General features: G+C 34.2%; 2 protein-coding genes across 3 annotated transcripts; one reads left to right on the top strand and one right to left on the bottom strand.

The window, feature by feature from the left end:
- The first annotated feature begins 1,208 nt into the window (after positions 1-1,208).
- Positions 1,209-10,242, top strand: LOC130814580 (VIN3-like protein 1). 2 transcript variants are annotated; one of them, XM_057680695.1, is made up of 6 exons: positions 1,209-2,220; positions 4,538-4,667; positions 7,680-8,201; positions 8,290-8,600; positions 8,703-9,866; positions 9,964-10,242. In XM_057680695.1, the coding sequence occupies exons 3-6, from the start codon at positions 7,732-7,734 to the stop codon at positions 9,975-9,977; spliced, it is 1,959 nt and encodes a 652-aa protein (XP_057536678.1). In that variant the 5' UTR covers positions 1,209-2,220; positions 4,538-4,667; positions 7,680-7,731; the 3' UTR covers positions 9,978-10,242. The 2 variants fall into 2 exon arrangements, with proteins under 2 accessions (XP_057536678.1, XP_057536677.1); XM_057680694.1 differs by having other exon boundaries at positions 7,671-8,201.
- Positions 10,243-11,203: 961 nt separating this feature from the next.
- LOC130814581 (EG45-like domain containing protein) lies at positions 11,204-13,096 on the bottom strand. The gene is made up of 3 exons (XM_057680696.1): positions 12,964-13,096; positions 11,783-12,056; positions 11,204-11,691 (listed from the first exon to the last, which is right to left on the bottom strand). The coding sequence occupies exons 1-3, from the start codon at positions 13,064-13,066 to the stop codon at positions 11,685-11,687; spliced, it is 384 nt and encodes a 127-aa protein (XP_057536679.1). The 5' UTR covers positions 13,067-13,096; the 3' UTR covers positions 11,204-11,684.
- Between the last annotated feature and the right edge of the window lie 2,811 nt (positions 13,097-15,907).

Raw genomic sequence — 15,907 nt, 5'->3', positions numbered from 1 at the left:
CTACAACTTGCTGGCAATTGCATTTAAGTTGGTAGTATTAAACTCTAGTTTAATCGGATATAATTCTTGCATTTCTTATTTGTGTCATTTTTTGCATTGGCCACAACTTTTCGGGTGCCAAAACATTAGAATAACTATGCACTAATGTTTTTCTAAACAAAAAATAATAACAAGAACAAAGCTAAATTCAAGATCTAGAACAAGAAGAATGACATAGAAACAAGATCAAGAACAAAAAATAAGAATTCAATAGGGTTTGCAAGGCAATAGTAGCGGTTAACCATTTTAAAAAAATAGCCCCACATTAACGAGTCAACGGGTCAATGGGTACGCGTTTTAAATTAGTTTGTGGCCTATGACTAGACTTGGTTAAGACTTACCTGACTTGTAATTTATAACTTTTTCTATTTTAGAACCCGTTATCTAAATTGTGGTTTGACGAGTTAACAAGTCGGATCAAGCGAGTCAGCTTTTTTCTTGTTAAACAAGCGTAGTGTAAACTCGTTTAACCTAATTCGTATCCAACTAGCCAAGCTAGGCATTAAGCAATTAACAAACAATACCCTAAATTTAGAGAGAGAAAAAAGGACATTGTAAATTTAGAGAGAGAAAGTTGTAGTCCGTATTCAGCTAGCCAAGCTGGGCATTAACCAATTAACAAACAATACCAAAGACTTTTCATTTTTCACCAATTCACGCAAAGCTATTACTTTCTCTTCTTCCCTTTTCCACGAACAAACTCCAATTTTCCTTTTATTTTTTTCCTTCCCTTTATTCTATTGTTGTTTCTTTTGTTCTTTTCGTAATTCTTCCATCTGGGGTTTTTTTATTCTACCTTCAAAACCCTAGATTTATTCCCTTAATCCAGCTTCTGTGACCTTCATCTGTTTCAGGTACCCATTTTTTTCCAATTGTTATATTGACCCAAATTTTATATATTGTCTCAGATTTAGGGGCGGATCTACACTTAGGGGTGAAACTTATTCGGATTAAAACCGAAAATCGAACCAAACCAAACCGAATAAAAAATATGATTTGGTGATTTTTTAAATATAATTTGGATTAGGTTTGAAAATTCAAAAACCGAAATAATTAGGTTTGGAATTTTTAAAAACCGAAAACCCATTTACTAGACCGAACACCGAAATATTTCACAATCTAATATAGCCCACTATCACTACCCCAGACCAAAAACTTAATTTCTAACCCTATATTTCCTAATTATTTCCCAAAACTTAATTTCTAGCGTCGTCCCCTAACCCTTGTGGCCTTATCTCCATTCTAATTCTATCTTCCTGAAAACCCAAATCCCTTATTCCCTTTTTATTCTCTCTTCTTCCCTGACCCTATTCCCTTTTCGTTTGTTTTTATCAATCTTTTTTCTTCAATGTTTGATTTTCATTTTTATCAATGTTAATTTTCGCTTGTTTTATTTTTATTTTTTCCTATTTTTATAAGTTTTTCTTTTGTGTATGTTTATAAGTTTATTTTTTTTTTTAATTTATAAGTTTATTTTTTTTTATCAATATCAATGTTTACTGTTTTTGTATCAATGTTAATGGTATAATATATGTTTATTTGTGTTATCTTTCTCCTGCAACTGTTTTTGCTCCTAAATCTGATGCTCTGTGTCTCGTACATCAAATTTTGTTATTCGGTCTAAATAAAAAATTCGGTCTGTGAATGTAAAATATGGTTCGTTGCGGTTTGGTCTAGAAATTAATTTGATTTGGTCTAAAAATATAAAGACTGAATAAAATACGGTTTGGATTTGATTTTGATGAAAGTCTAAACCGTTGACCGTTGACTGAACTTTCACCCCTATCTATACTTGTCCAATGCTGTCATGACAGAATTTGAGTTATATAAAAGCCATATTCAAATACAAAATGATGATTGGAGTATCTCAGTTGGTACAAGTTTTAGTGACTGACAGTAGACACCTATGTTCAAACCTCGTCAACAACATTTTTTAACTTAATTTTTCTTTCAAGAACCCATTCTAATTTCTTGCACACACACGACATTACCCTCACCATTTCACATTTTATCTTCACAAAACAGGCGAACAGCAACACTGCAACAGCCCTTCACCCTTGCCCCTTCCAGCCGGAAACCGACGCCATACCCCTCCAGCTGGCAGACGAGAGACGCCACCACAGTCTACAGTGCCGGCGTGCACCAGCGGGCAGCCTTCTCTTCCCAGTTCCCACTCGTGAGGTGCCTACTCTACTCGCCCCCACCTTTCTCATTTTTCCTTCTCTTTCTTCCATTCTTTGAATTTTTCCCTAAAAGTTTGAATTTAAATTTAATTTGTTATAGATTATTTATTTTTGTTAATGTTAATTGTTAGACATTGTTTTTTGATTTTGTTCATACATGAATCATGATTCATTTTAGGGTTAGGTTAATCAATTTAGGGTTTAGGTTTAATTGGTGTTAAATTTTCATTTTTGTTGATGTTAATTGTTAAACATTGTTTCTTGTCTCTTGACTTTGTTCATTCTTGAATCATGATTCATTTTAGGGTTAATCAATTTAGGGTTTTTGGTTTAATTGGTGTTAAATTTCTAATTTGGGTTTCATTTTTAATTTCTTGGAATTTATTAGAGTTTTAGACTTTTAGTTGATTATTAATTTAATTCTACAATTTATAATTGATAATTGATTTGGGGTTATTGGCTTTTGAATGTGATTTGTTACAAAACTTGTTTTGAATGTGATTTGTTACAAAACTTATATGCGTCGTTTTCAGAATATGAAAACTCGACGTGGTCAATTACTGTAAATTAAAACGATGTAATTTTTTTTAATATTATCGATATCGACATCATTTGATTTTTTTTCTAGATCCGCCCCTGCTTAGATCCGTTCTCTTTTGACATTTATGAATTTGGGTTATCCTTTATTAGTGTTATTATGCTGTTAAATATTGAATTTTTAATGCCATTTTAGTGAATTTAATTGGGTTTATTGATTATTAGTTTGAGTTGTTTTATTTTGTTTTTATTTCTTTCTTATCAGATTTTTATCACTATTATTGGACAATGTACTGTTACTTGTGCATCTGGGCATGTTTATTTTAATGTAGTATCCGTTTGTCTTGATTTTTGAATTTTCCTTTTGATGTTCTGAAAGTAATTGCTTGAGCTTGATGCATGTGTTTATGTGAAATGTAATTTGGATTTCTGTATTGACCTTCAAACCCAAGGTGTTTATTGAAATTGTTTCCAAATTGGAAATGTGATTGTCCATTGTTTTTGTGAGTAGCTGTGGGGAAAATAATGACTTAAAACATTAGCTGGATGTTTATTTTGTGACGAAATATGCATCAACCAATTTGTTCTTAGCATGTTGGTTGTTTGGTGTGATATATTTTTGTGGGAAAAAAACGTTTATAGGGTTTCAATGACCGTGATAATTGCATTCAAGAGACTGCTTTTGGTAGCTGTGGTTAATTTTTTTTAAGTTAAGAGTTTCATTTTGGTGGATTAGTATTGTTGAGTGTACATCTCAAGTTCCGCATAGGACAAATAAGAAAGAATTGATAAGCATTTGAGTCATTCAACTCCAAATTAGTATGAGGCCTTTTGGAAAGATATTCAAAAACAAATCCGTGTGGGCTCGGCTCAAAGTGGACAATATTATAGTAATGTGGATAATTCACAGGTGGTGGGCCAAACAAATGTGATGTTGTGATATTTTGAAGGAGATGGGTTACATTAACAATCTGTTTGGAAATGAAAGTAATAAGAAGAAAGAAGGGAAGAGAGGGTGATGGTTTTGTTTCGTTTATTAAATATCGATTGGGGAAGTGATGGGAGGGTAATAGAGCAATCCGATCTCAATTCCCTTCTATCTAATGTAATTTCTGAAGTTTGGAGGGAAAACACAGGCCACTTTGACATTTACCCCCTTCCCTCTCTTTGCACCTGTTGCACCTTCCTTTCACTATTTCTATTTGAATTTGGCGATGTCTTCAACGATGAGCAAACTTTTTCTATTAATGAAAATTTTTGAAACTTAAGAAGCCAAACAAAGAATTAACACTGAGATTGAATCATGGAGAAGGGGATTGTGGAATTTTAATAAAAGAGTTCTTAAAATTTTTTACACATTGAACTATGTTTTTTGCGTCCGGTTTCCTTTTTGCATTCAGTTTATCTCTAATGTCCGTTTGCTACTTTTTTTTTTGTTGGTTTGCAGTTGCTTGTGAATAAATTCCAAAAATTTGCCTTGTCCAATTCTTATAGAAATGCATAACTTATTCTATAGTGTACATATGTCCTGCTTCAATGCGGAATGATAATAAATATTTTTCAACGTTAAACATATTTCACAATTAAGTTTTTTTTGACGGCCCAATGAGGAGAAAAAACAGCCTTCTGTGTTTATTGTATTTTTCTGATGGTATATGTTGGCTCCGTAATATGGTTGTCTTGATGATATTTTTACAATCTTTCTGATTACAACTTAGTTTTGGGTGTATTCCTCATTTTGGCACTTCTGGTAACCCATTTTTCATTTCTTGTCATAGAGGTGAAAGGAAAGGAGGACTAGCTATATAAGAATAGATAACTGATATACAATTAATTGCATGGACATTAGTGAGAGCTGAGAACTGGAAGTCTAGAGCATGAGTTTGGAAGATCAGTTTCCTGCTACAGGTATGATGCTATATTATATTGTTTCTTGGAATTTCTTTTCCTGGATATTTTTTACTCCATATGATTTTGTAATATGAAGTATAAACTATTATAGGCTGGTCGGAAAGAACGGAAATCATTGACTAATTATTTTTTTGAAATCTTTGTTAAGATATATGGATAGACATATACTCCTATAGGAATAGAATAAATGGTCAATTATTAGATCTTTCATGTATTATGTTTAGATAGATTTTTTATTTAGTTATTTTATTTTTGATAAAAATTTAATGTTGGATGGAGGGAGGTCGTGTTGACTAGTTGATTTTTCTGTAGAGGGTGATGGGATGTTACCTCTTTTGCTCGGATTTCCATTTGCAAAATTCTTATTAGATTGAACAAGATTCAAGGCCTTTTCCCTTTCACCTTAATTTTTAGTGATTTTGCTCATCAAGTAATATTCACTACCAAAAATTAGTTTGACATTATTTTTGGACAGTGTATATGCTGTCTAATAATCCCATATTCTAAATGAAAGTATCAGAATTTTCTGGACCAGCTGCATCATGTTTCTTTGCCTTTCCTTTTCTTTTGTCAAAGTTAATAATTGCTCCTTCTGTACACTGATTTCATGAGGTTCTTTTTTGATACTCAAAATCTGTGAAACTTGTTGAGGTTTTATCTCTTCTGTTCCCTTCTTTTCTTCAGCTTCTTTGATTTATTTATGCATGTAAACTATCATAAATTTATAAGGAGGATATCATTCTTATTCTTGCATGCTTTTGGACTATTCTTTTTGTTATTCATGCTGGAATTGCTATGAAGTTTTTTCTATTCTAACAATTGCCCTATATGTCTAATTCCACCCTTTTAGGATCATATGTCCAGATGCAGTTAAAAATTCAATACATCAATGTTACTTGATTTGGATTTTTGTTTGAGGTCTTCTTTCAAAACTTATTTCATGCTCTTTAATAGATTTTTGTTGATAATTTCTGATAGCTAGTATAGCATGCTACTGAATTCTGTTGATATAATTAAGTGCCAGAAAAATATCATAATTAAATACAAAAATGTCGAGTGCATTGTGGATTTGCAGCCTGAAACTCTTATTCTGGAGGATTGTGCATTATTCATGTTGTTCGTTCAGTCCTAACAATTGCTACGAAGTTTGTTATCTATGCTATTTATGCTGGAAATTTCGTTCTGCCTTGACAATTTCCCTATATGTCTAACTCCACCCTTTTAGGATCATATGCCCAGACGCAATTAAAAATTTGTTTTTAGGTATGTTTATTGTTTGTACGGTTAGATTGATTAGTTTAATTTTAAGGTTTGTGATTCGTGCATTTGGTTCGCTAGAGTAGTTTATCTAAAAATTGAAAAGGAAAAAAATATAAAAAGGTTTTTTAAATAAAAATCTAACATGTTACTTAAGAGAAAATAAAATATAAGAGTCCAAAATAAAATGAAAAACAGTAAAGAAAAGGAAAAATAAAAGGTTAAACAACCACACATTTAAAAGCTCTAAAATTGAAAAAAAAACACCCTAGTAAATAAAAATAAAAGCAAATGTGATTTCAGAATTAACGTGATATTAAAGACAAAAAGAAGCAAAAGTAGTTGAAAAGCCCACTTATCTATTCAAAACTTAACCCTAGCAGTCCAAATTAATGTGTCTCTCATCCCTTCTATCTCTTTCTTCACGCTTCATTCCTTGCAACCATTTCCGTGGCAGAACCAACCATATTCATGGAGGCAGCTATAGGTTAGATCTTATATCCCGCTCTTCCCTTTCTCATCTCTTTAATATACCTACCTTATTGCTATGTATTGTTGTTTCTCACTTTTTTGTTTGATCCTCAACTTGAGATCCACAGTGTTATGCCTCTTGATTTGTTTTTTGGGGTCATAAACTTTGTAGATGCCTCTTGATTTTTAGTTCTTTGATTGTAGATAATAATGAATATATATTAAATGACTTCTTAAAGCATGTGTGTCTCTTATATTGATGACGTTGCATATGACGTTTCCTATTGGGTTAGAATTTGGAAACGATCTCTTTGTTATCACAATGGCACAATCTCTATTACGGTGGGAGTTACTCAATTGGTGATGGAATAAAATGTTGCCAGAGCTTGTCTCATTGCAAAGTTCCCCCCGGCAATTGGCATTATATTGATGTGTCAGAGATGACTTGTCATCTCAAAATCATCAAATTGTTAAATGGAAAACTTTGTTGCCCTTGAATCTTGATTGATTCAACTCCCACTAATTTTGTTCACTGCAGGTTTCATCTATTAGATTTTAATCTTGATTAGATTATGTCATTTGAGTATCTTCTATTTAGGTTTGCGGAGAAATTTTCTTGGTTGTGTTTTACGTCTTTCTTTATTTCCGATTTTTAAATCTTTTCTCTATGTGATGGAATTTATTGAGAAGCTGAATTAATATTTCTTAGTTGTGTCATATGATGGCCTTTATATCTGTGTATTATCTTGTATATTATTTAAAATCCAGAGTTTTGCTTTGATAAATTTTATGATTCACATAGATCAATTAGGATGCCTCTTAGACAGTTAGACAATCTCCGTTCATTCATGATCCAGTTCATGTCATCCTCTTTCCTTGTAACCCAAATGTTCATCCCTTGACTTTTTCATTCACTTGCACCCTACTCCTTAAACCAGTCAATCAGTTCGTATTCACATTGTTTAAAACCCTTCTAACTAAACTTTGTCTATTGAACTTCCCAGAAACTCCTTAAACTTTGTCATATAAGCCCAAGAGAAATTCTTCAGTCATTTTGTGATGAACATTTAATCACTGCTGGGAACAATTGTTTGGACCTTTTTTTTTGTCTTCCCACAACATGACCACTACAAAATGATTATGAGTGTGGTTGCTCTTATGTCATGCTTTTTTTTTTTTTATGGTTTATTTATTCACGAGAAAATTTCCATTTTGAAAGTTCATTGTATTTGTTGCTGTTTCTCAAATTTAATTAGCTTCATTTCCCTTTAGTTGATTTAGGTCTTCAAAGTCATTTACTTTCTTTGGCAACAAAAAGAAAAACACGACTTCTATGAAAGACAGAATGATTGAGCAACAGCTGAAAGCATGCAACAAAAATATGAAGAATCCGGAGAGCAGAAAAACTGCTTTTAGTTCATATAGTACTACTAGTAGGAAGCAAAGCAGGAAGGGAGAAAATCCAAATCGGTTCACGCCAATAACTGAAAAATCTCCTGATTTTGGATGTTCTAGTACTTGGATTTGTAAAAATTCTGCATGTAGAGCTGTTCTGTCCATTGATGACGCATTCTGTCGAAGGTGCTCTTGCTGTATATGTCACCGATTTGATGATAATAAGGACCCAAGCCTTTGGTTGGTTTGTGAATCTGAGTCTGGGCAGGATGATTCTTGTGGATTATCATGCCACATTGAGTGTGCTTTTCAAAAAGATAAGCTGGGAGTTGTGAACCTTGGTCAGTACATGCATTTGGATGGGAGTTACTGTTGTGCTTCTTGTGGAAAAGTATCTGGGATACTTGGGTATGTTCTTTACTCGAGTATATTAGATATTTATGTCATGATATGCTTGATGATTTTGGTCACATTGATTTTATTACTTTACTAACAGATGTTGGAAAAAGCAATTGGCTGTTGCAAAGGATGCTCGACGTGTCGATGTGCTTTGTTATAGAATTTTTTTGAGTTACAGGCTTCTTGATGGCACATCTATGTTTAAGGAACTCCATGAGATTGTTGCAGAGGCAAAAACAAAGCTGGAAGCTGAGGTAGGTCCCATGAATGGCGACTCTGTCAAGATGGCTAGAGGCATTGTAAGTAGGCTTGCTATTGCTGCGGATGTACAGAAACTTTGTTCTCATGCTATTGATAAAGCTAATGAATGGCTCGCCAATGTTTCCAGTATGAGTGCAAACGGCAAAGGTTAGAATCCGTATGAGCTTTACTGTTTTCCAATTTCTTGAATAGGATCGTTCAACTTCTATTATAATTGAATAATTAATATCTTTGGAATAATTTTGGCAGTGGATTCACTTCCTGCTGCATGCAGGTTCCTGTTTGAAGAAGTTACTTCTTCTTCCCTTGTAATAGTTTTGATTGATATCCCCACACCATTAACTGGTTCAATCGTCGGCTACAAACTGTGGTACTGCAAAAGCCAACAGGAGGAGTTTTCGGAAGAGCCTTTATCCAACTTTCCTAGAGAGAAAAGGAGGATTTCTGTAACACACCTCCAGCCTTGCACCGAGTACACATTTAGAATAATTTCCTACTCGGAAGATGGGGATCTAGGCCACTCTGAAGCTAAGTGCTATACCAAGAGTGTTGAGATCCTTAGCAAAAATTCCGTCACAAAATTGTTTAAGAAGGAAAATCCTTCTCTAGAGGGTTACTCCTCAAATGAAAAGGAGCATCCAAACTTGAATTTTGCTGGCTCGTCGTCTGGGTTTAAAGTCCGGGACCTTGGGAAGATATTGCACCTTACTTGGGTACAAGAACAGGGCCGCCTTGAAGGCTTCTCTAGTGCTGATGTGGAACAGTCCTTAGCAACCAAATCTGAGGGATTCCCAAAAGATCGAGAGTTACCTCCACCTGTTTATCGTGAGCTCGACCTAAACGTTGTTTCAGTTCCTGATTTAAACGAAGACCTTACTCCACCTCTCGAGTCTTCTAGGGATGAAGACAATGGATGCACATTGGAGCGCGCTGCTGGGGCTGATGATGATGCTGCTTCTCATGGTATTGAGAAGAATGAGCTTGGGGTTAGTGGGCCAAGTGATGATTCTCAGGCTTGGGTCCCCATTCGTAATGAAGACGTGGCTGCTGTGGATTCCTTGGTGGAGAACTGTCGGAAGAGGGCTTCAAGTGCAAATGAAGAAGCCCATGATTGTGACAGTACACTAATAAATGGATCACCATTTCGGGCGTCTAATGAGCCTGGTTCTCTTGATCGTCACTTTGAGTTTTGTGTTAAGTACATCCGACTTCTGGAGTGTAACGGTTATATAACCCCGGAATTTAGATTGAAATTATTGACATGGTTTAGCTTAAGATCTACTGTACAAGAGCGTCGGGTAGTTTACACCTTCATTGAGACTCTTGGGAATGATCATAAGAGCTTAGCAGGGCAGCTGGTCGACTCTTTTGGAGATCTAATATCCAGAAAGCGGCCCAGGAATAGCTTCACTAGTAAGTTCATGTCTATTATTATTTGAAATAGCGAAGAATTCAAAATCTATTTTGTTTTGTTTCGAAATTCGTACTCACTGTGTCTCCCTTTTTACAGGCCAGCCTTCGTAAATCTTAACTATGGATGGGAGACATTGTCTTGGATTGAATTCAGATGTTTAGCACACAGTTCTTTGGAGGCATTACCTGATTTTCATCCAGAGAAAAGGGATTCCAATTAGTGGATAACCTACACATTTTAGGAGGTATTTGTTAGATTCTCTCCTTGACCACAGTTGTAGAAAAGATTCACATTGAGACAGAATCATTGTTGCCTTCTTTTAATTGAAGGAGGGATGCTTATTGGTCAATTCACTAATGAAATTGCTTTTCTTTCCTTTTAGTGTTCTGCAAGATTTAAGCCTTTTCTTTCTAGTTGGACCTATGTTATGCACCTGTAATTTGATACTTCATAGCGTGCTTTCTGATGAGAACAGTTAGTGAAACATATGTGTGCTGGCGATCCATGAGTGCTATGTGTTATAGAATAAATAAGAGAACTCACCCAAAAGACTAGTTTAGTAGGTGAGAGAGCCTGTTTACTCTATAAATTCCACTTTAGTTGTCCATAAAACTGATGTGGGACAAAGTCCCATAACCTTGTAATTGCCTAAAGTCCATTCCATTACACTATGATGTTTGGCTGGTGAAGTTAAACCATCCAAAGAAATGCACAATTGTGATGTGCACTCTTTGGTTTAAGGCACACCGAACTGTCTTGTACTTCTGACTAGCCATGTCTGCGCTAAGTGAGACAATGTTGTCGCGAAAGGAGGCATAGGCGTATAGCACAAATGTTCATGTAAATAACCTATGTGTAAGGAAGGTCTAGAGTGGCTAACATTCTTCTCTATACACCCAATAAAGAAATGCAAATCTGTGGAAAAATCCCTTGGTACTTCTGTACTTGATTACTTCGTTGATATTAGTTGTTTTTGGCTTCGTTTTCCCATCTGTTTTTCATTTACTATTGGTTGTGTTTGTGTGTGTTGATTTAAGTTAGAATTGATTTAGTTTTAATTGAATCAAACGACCAAGTTTGATATGGAGAAGTTCTACCAAAGGTGGTGTTTGTGTCAAATTTAAGATTGGATTATTCTCTTTTATGTGGTTATAGGATCACATCCTCCCACATTCATGCATCTCAAATAGGACTATAGGAGTTATAAAAATTGTGAAAAAAGTTATAAGTCATAGTTATGGAACATTGACTTGAATAGTAAAGATTGACATACTATGACTCAAAAACATTGATGTGGTATTACTTAAAATTTTACCCTATTCAGGAATGACAATGGGTAGGATTTTATTCTCAGGTTCAAAGTAAAAATTGAGAATGACAATTCTACATACATTCAATAAAAAGAGTGAATTTGAGGAAAAATCCCCTGGTAGTCTACTGCTTCTCTACTTAATTGATTGATTATATTTTTCTTTGTTTTTGGTTTGTTTTACTGTTGGATGCAGGTCATAGATTGTGTTTGAGTAAAGATTGACAAATTCACTAGTTTGCTACACTGCTAGTAAATGTAGGGTTCTGCTTAAATCAAAATATTTATATAAAATCTGCACTCAGAAATTTCGACTTAAAATATAGTTTTAGGTTGTATTGAACTCGAAGAGTAAATTCCTTAAATAACTTCATACTATTACAAACATTATGTTAGGATTCTTTCACGTATTTATTTTCTAGTAATAATCCAATATAAACTAGACAGCATAGACTCTTGTTTGACATCCTTGTTCTTCAGTCTTTTGATATGATCTTTTCGTCCAAATTTATAATCTGCAAATATTTAAATCGATCCGAAAAGAAATCATCAGATAAAATGTGTAGAGTGAATAAAAATGAGAAGGGAATAAGAAAAAGTGCTTACGGATCGTATTGAACACGAATTTTGCCAGCTCTAAGATCAGCAATGGAATTGAAAGCTTCTTGAGAAAGGTTAAGATCACCTGCACAACTAGCGCAGAAGTCAGTAACTTTAACGACAACGCTGGTACCTTGTTTGCAGGGGTGAGGTGCCAAATTAGCTGCTCCTATGCAAGTCACCCTGTAAGCCCTTCCACAAGCTCCTCTTCTGTTCCACAATGCAGCACTCACCCCCGTTATATATGGTCCGTCGTCGCGGCTCCCAAAGCAAGCCGACGCTGTTTTTGTCATTAACGTACAAGGATTAGTCAAACTACATGTAGCTCTAAACTATACTACGTATGACCGAAGAATATTTGTTACTCAGAACAAAAATCATTACATTATCACGACCCTTTGTATTTTTAGTGAAAAGATAAAAGGAGTGAAGAATAAGACAAATACAAATGGGTATAGAAATAAGTGTTAGGATAAAAGAGATTGAATAAGTTTGTCAATGAGGATAAAAGATATGGTGTAGTGAGATCATTGTCAAAAAGAAACATAAATACTCAAATGAGACGGTGTAATTTTGAGACCATTTTTATTGATCTCAACTAATGTAAATTTACAGTTTTTAAGTGATTACTTATCAATTTAAAGTAATCACTTACAGTTTTAAAGTGCTTAATTTAGTCTTTGAAAAAAAAAGGTGATGCAAATTAAGTGGGAAAGAACACTAAAATGACAAAAGATGCTAATTCATTGTAAGAAAATGTGTACTTATTGTTTGTATTCCGTCATTATCTATGTAAAAAGACTAAAAAAGCCAGTATAAAACTTGTGAATAAAGAAACGTTTTGAGCATTTGTTCATACTATAGGAAAAATCGTTATCTCTAACAATAACTTTATATTTAAGTAAAATTGTCCAAGACAATAATTTCCCCCATGTATAAAAGCCTAGACGTTAGCCCAAACAGGTCCAAAGTCATTGCTGAAACAACGATTATACTTAACATAAAATTTTTGTCTCAAACAACGATTTAAGTAGGAAATCAAAGGACATAAGCTTATTATTTGAATGATTTTGCTTAAAGCTAAGCTTATTTTCCTAACAAGTTTCAACAATAAGTTTATATAGAAAACTACAAAAAAGACAGTACAGAAGTAGTAAAAAAAATGGCTATTAAAAAAATTTACTGACGAGTATTATGAGTATGATACACAGCAAGTCCCACGTTAGCATTGGCAACTGTTGCTGCGAAGGTAAGCAAAAAACTCACAAATATAAGTGTTTTAATTTCCATTTTGTTTTATTGTTTTGATTTGCAATTTGGCAATTGTGGTTACTCTCTTTAAATAGGCGTAATGTTCACATGCATGATACTACTAAAATGGAATGAAATAGTTGTATCGTAGAATTTTCCAAACATTTACTTGACTAGTGTGTAGTTAGTCTTTTGGGTTCTTTATTTCCAACAAACTTTTTTGTGAAAAGAAACCACCAAACTTAATAAACTCCCTCAAAATAAGTTTGAATTTTATTTTTGGACTCAATTTATTTCATTGAGGCAACACCCTAGCACAACCCCACCTACTACCTCACCGTTTTCGGCGACCCACCACCACCACAACCCACAACCAGATCTCACCCCAAACCACCACTCTTGTCAACAGTCCACACCGACAATTAGCAGCGAATGGGAGGGGTTTTGCGATTGGCAGTTATGGGGAGGGGGGTTGCGATTAGAGAAAATTTGAAATTTATAAGACAAATTATCAAAAAAATAAACAAAATAGTATAAATTTCAACTTTATTCTAAAAGCAAGTGTGAAATTCTTAAACCTGAGGTTTGGGGCTGTTCGCAGTTAGTAACTGCGAACAGGTTAAAAAAGACAAAATAGTTGTTCGCAGTTACTAACTGCGAACAGCTATTTGACCTGTTTTTGTGGAGCATGTTGTTCGAAGTTATTAATTGCAAATGAGTCAAAACAGGTCAAATAGCTGTTCGCAGTTAGTAAATGCGAATAACTATTTTGTCTTTTTTGACCTGTTCGCAGTTACTAACTGCGAACAACTCCAAACCTCAGATTTAGGAATTTCACGCTTACTTTTGGAATAAAATTGAAACTTATACTATTTTGTTCATTTTTTTAATAAATTATTTTATACATTTCAAATTTTCGCGATTAGAAGCCAGGGGTTATGAATTACCAGTGGTGATGGCTAAAAAGGTTGGTGGCTGAGTTCTAGAATAGTAGGGAATAAAGTTTTGATAAGGGATGGGTTGAAGGTGCAAGTTTGGTGAATGGTGGTGGGCAAGAAGGTGGTGAGATTCAAAAAGGAGGTGTTGGCCGCAAAGTGGGTTGAGCATGGTTAGGTGCTGTGATGATTGTTAAATTAGGCTGGACTTATTGTGAATGCCAGCATATTAACGGGGGACACAAGTACACACACTTCATAAGCTAAGGAGATATATACCATCCCAAAACCATATGGCAATGGGAAGAAGGTCTCTAATAGCTTATAAAGCGTGCACACCATTTACAATTTATCGATGTGGGATAACTCATCCCAACACCCCCCTCACATGCGAACCCCCGTCAAGTTTGCATGTGGGAGTAATCAATTAGGGTAGGAACGCCATTCTTTTCGAACCTACCATTTTTAAATTGTTGATCGAACCATCGGCTCGGATACCATGTTAAATTAGGTTGGACTTATTGTGAATGTCATCATATTAACGGGAGGACACAAGTGCACACACTTCATAAGCCAAGGAGATATATACCATCCCAAAACCATATGGCAATGGAAAGAAGGTCTCTAATAGCTTATAAAGCGCGCACACCATTTTCAATTTATCGATGTGGGATAACTCATCCCAACAATGATTGAGAGGGTGGTTTAAATTGGTGGTGTTGGAGAATGAAGAGTGGAAAGGGATGGGGCTGCAGAGGGGATGGGTGAAGGGGATAGAGGATTGATTTGGTTGGGGTTTTTGTGAAGGTGGTGGTGGCCGAAAATGAGTGGAGAATGATGGTAGTGGGTGGGGGCTGAGGGCTGGGTCGGGGGAATCGATTTCCATACTCTCTTTTCCTTTTTTATTTTTGTATTTTCTATTTTTTTTGCAAGTTGAAATACAATTGTATTTTTCCAATATGTTAATCATGTTGGGGAAATGCACATCAAAATTGGTATAGAATTAATAATAAATTTGTAATATTGTAAAAAAATCAGTAAAAGATCATATTATTTGTGATAATTTTTTTCAATTTATATTAAATATACCGTACCTAAAATATTGGGTTGAATGTGGAGTATTAAAATTCAAGAGTTATCTCCTACAAATGACATATCTATTTGACACATTCATATACAAAGGTTTAATAAATAATAAGTTTGCATAACTTTTAAGTTTTAACTTATATCAAAACGTCTTGTAATCTCTTATGAGACAAATCATATAATTAGTCAATTTCTCTAATTGATCGATCATTTTAAAATGGTAAGTGATAATTTTAACACATTAAATATACATGGATTAGCCCAATAGGGATGGTCTCACCATAAAACCGTCTCATTAAAAATTTATTACATCAAAGTTAGTGATTGAAATCTAAATCGTCATGATTAGCATAAGTTTTGAAAAGTTTTTTAATTGAGAAAATTTTTTCTGAATCGAATTAAATCAGACCAAATACATGAGAATTAATCATAAAAAATCTTTAATCAAATATTAATGAAAGAAGTTTAGAAAAAAAAAAATCCTTGTAATTCTATCTTACAAATATGTTTACCTACTTACCTTGAGAAATTTGGCCTAATGGGGGACATCAATGGAGACTATAAAGACCATTTATGGCACATTGGCACTAAAATGTCCCATGTTGAAAAATCTTAACGTGTTGAATGTTGACCTTGAAAATTCTTACATGGCTTAATGCCAGTGAAATTAAATTAACAAATTTTCTATCCTTTTCTTGAATAAAGCTATAAATTTGACTCACTAATTCATAAAAATCCATGCATCCTATCTTAATTGTGAGGCATCTTTTTCTTCTAAGAGAATAATTTGGGTTTTTAGATCCAAATACGTGACAACTTCTTGGAAGAAACACAGATACTACCCTTAAGAAAAATTAAT

The sequence above is a fragment of the Amaranthus tricolor genome, chromosome 6 (assembly GCF_026212465.1).
Source record: "Amaranthus tricolor cultivar Red isolate AtriRed21 chromosome 6, ASM2621246v1, whole genome shotgun sequence".
NCBI lineage: Eukaryota > Viridiplantae > Streptophyta > Magnoliopsida > Caryophyllales > Amaranthaceae > Amaranthus > Amaranthus tricolor.
Note: the sequence above shows the minus strand (reverse complement) of the source record. Positions and strands in the feature narration are given on the sequence as shown.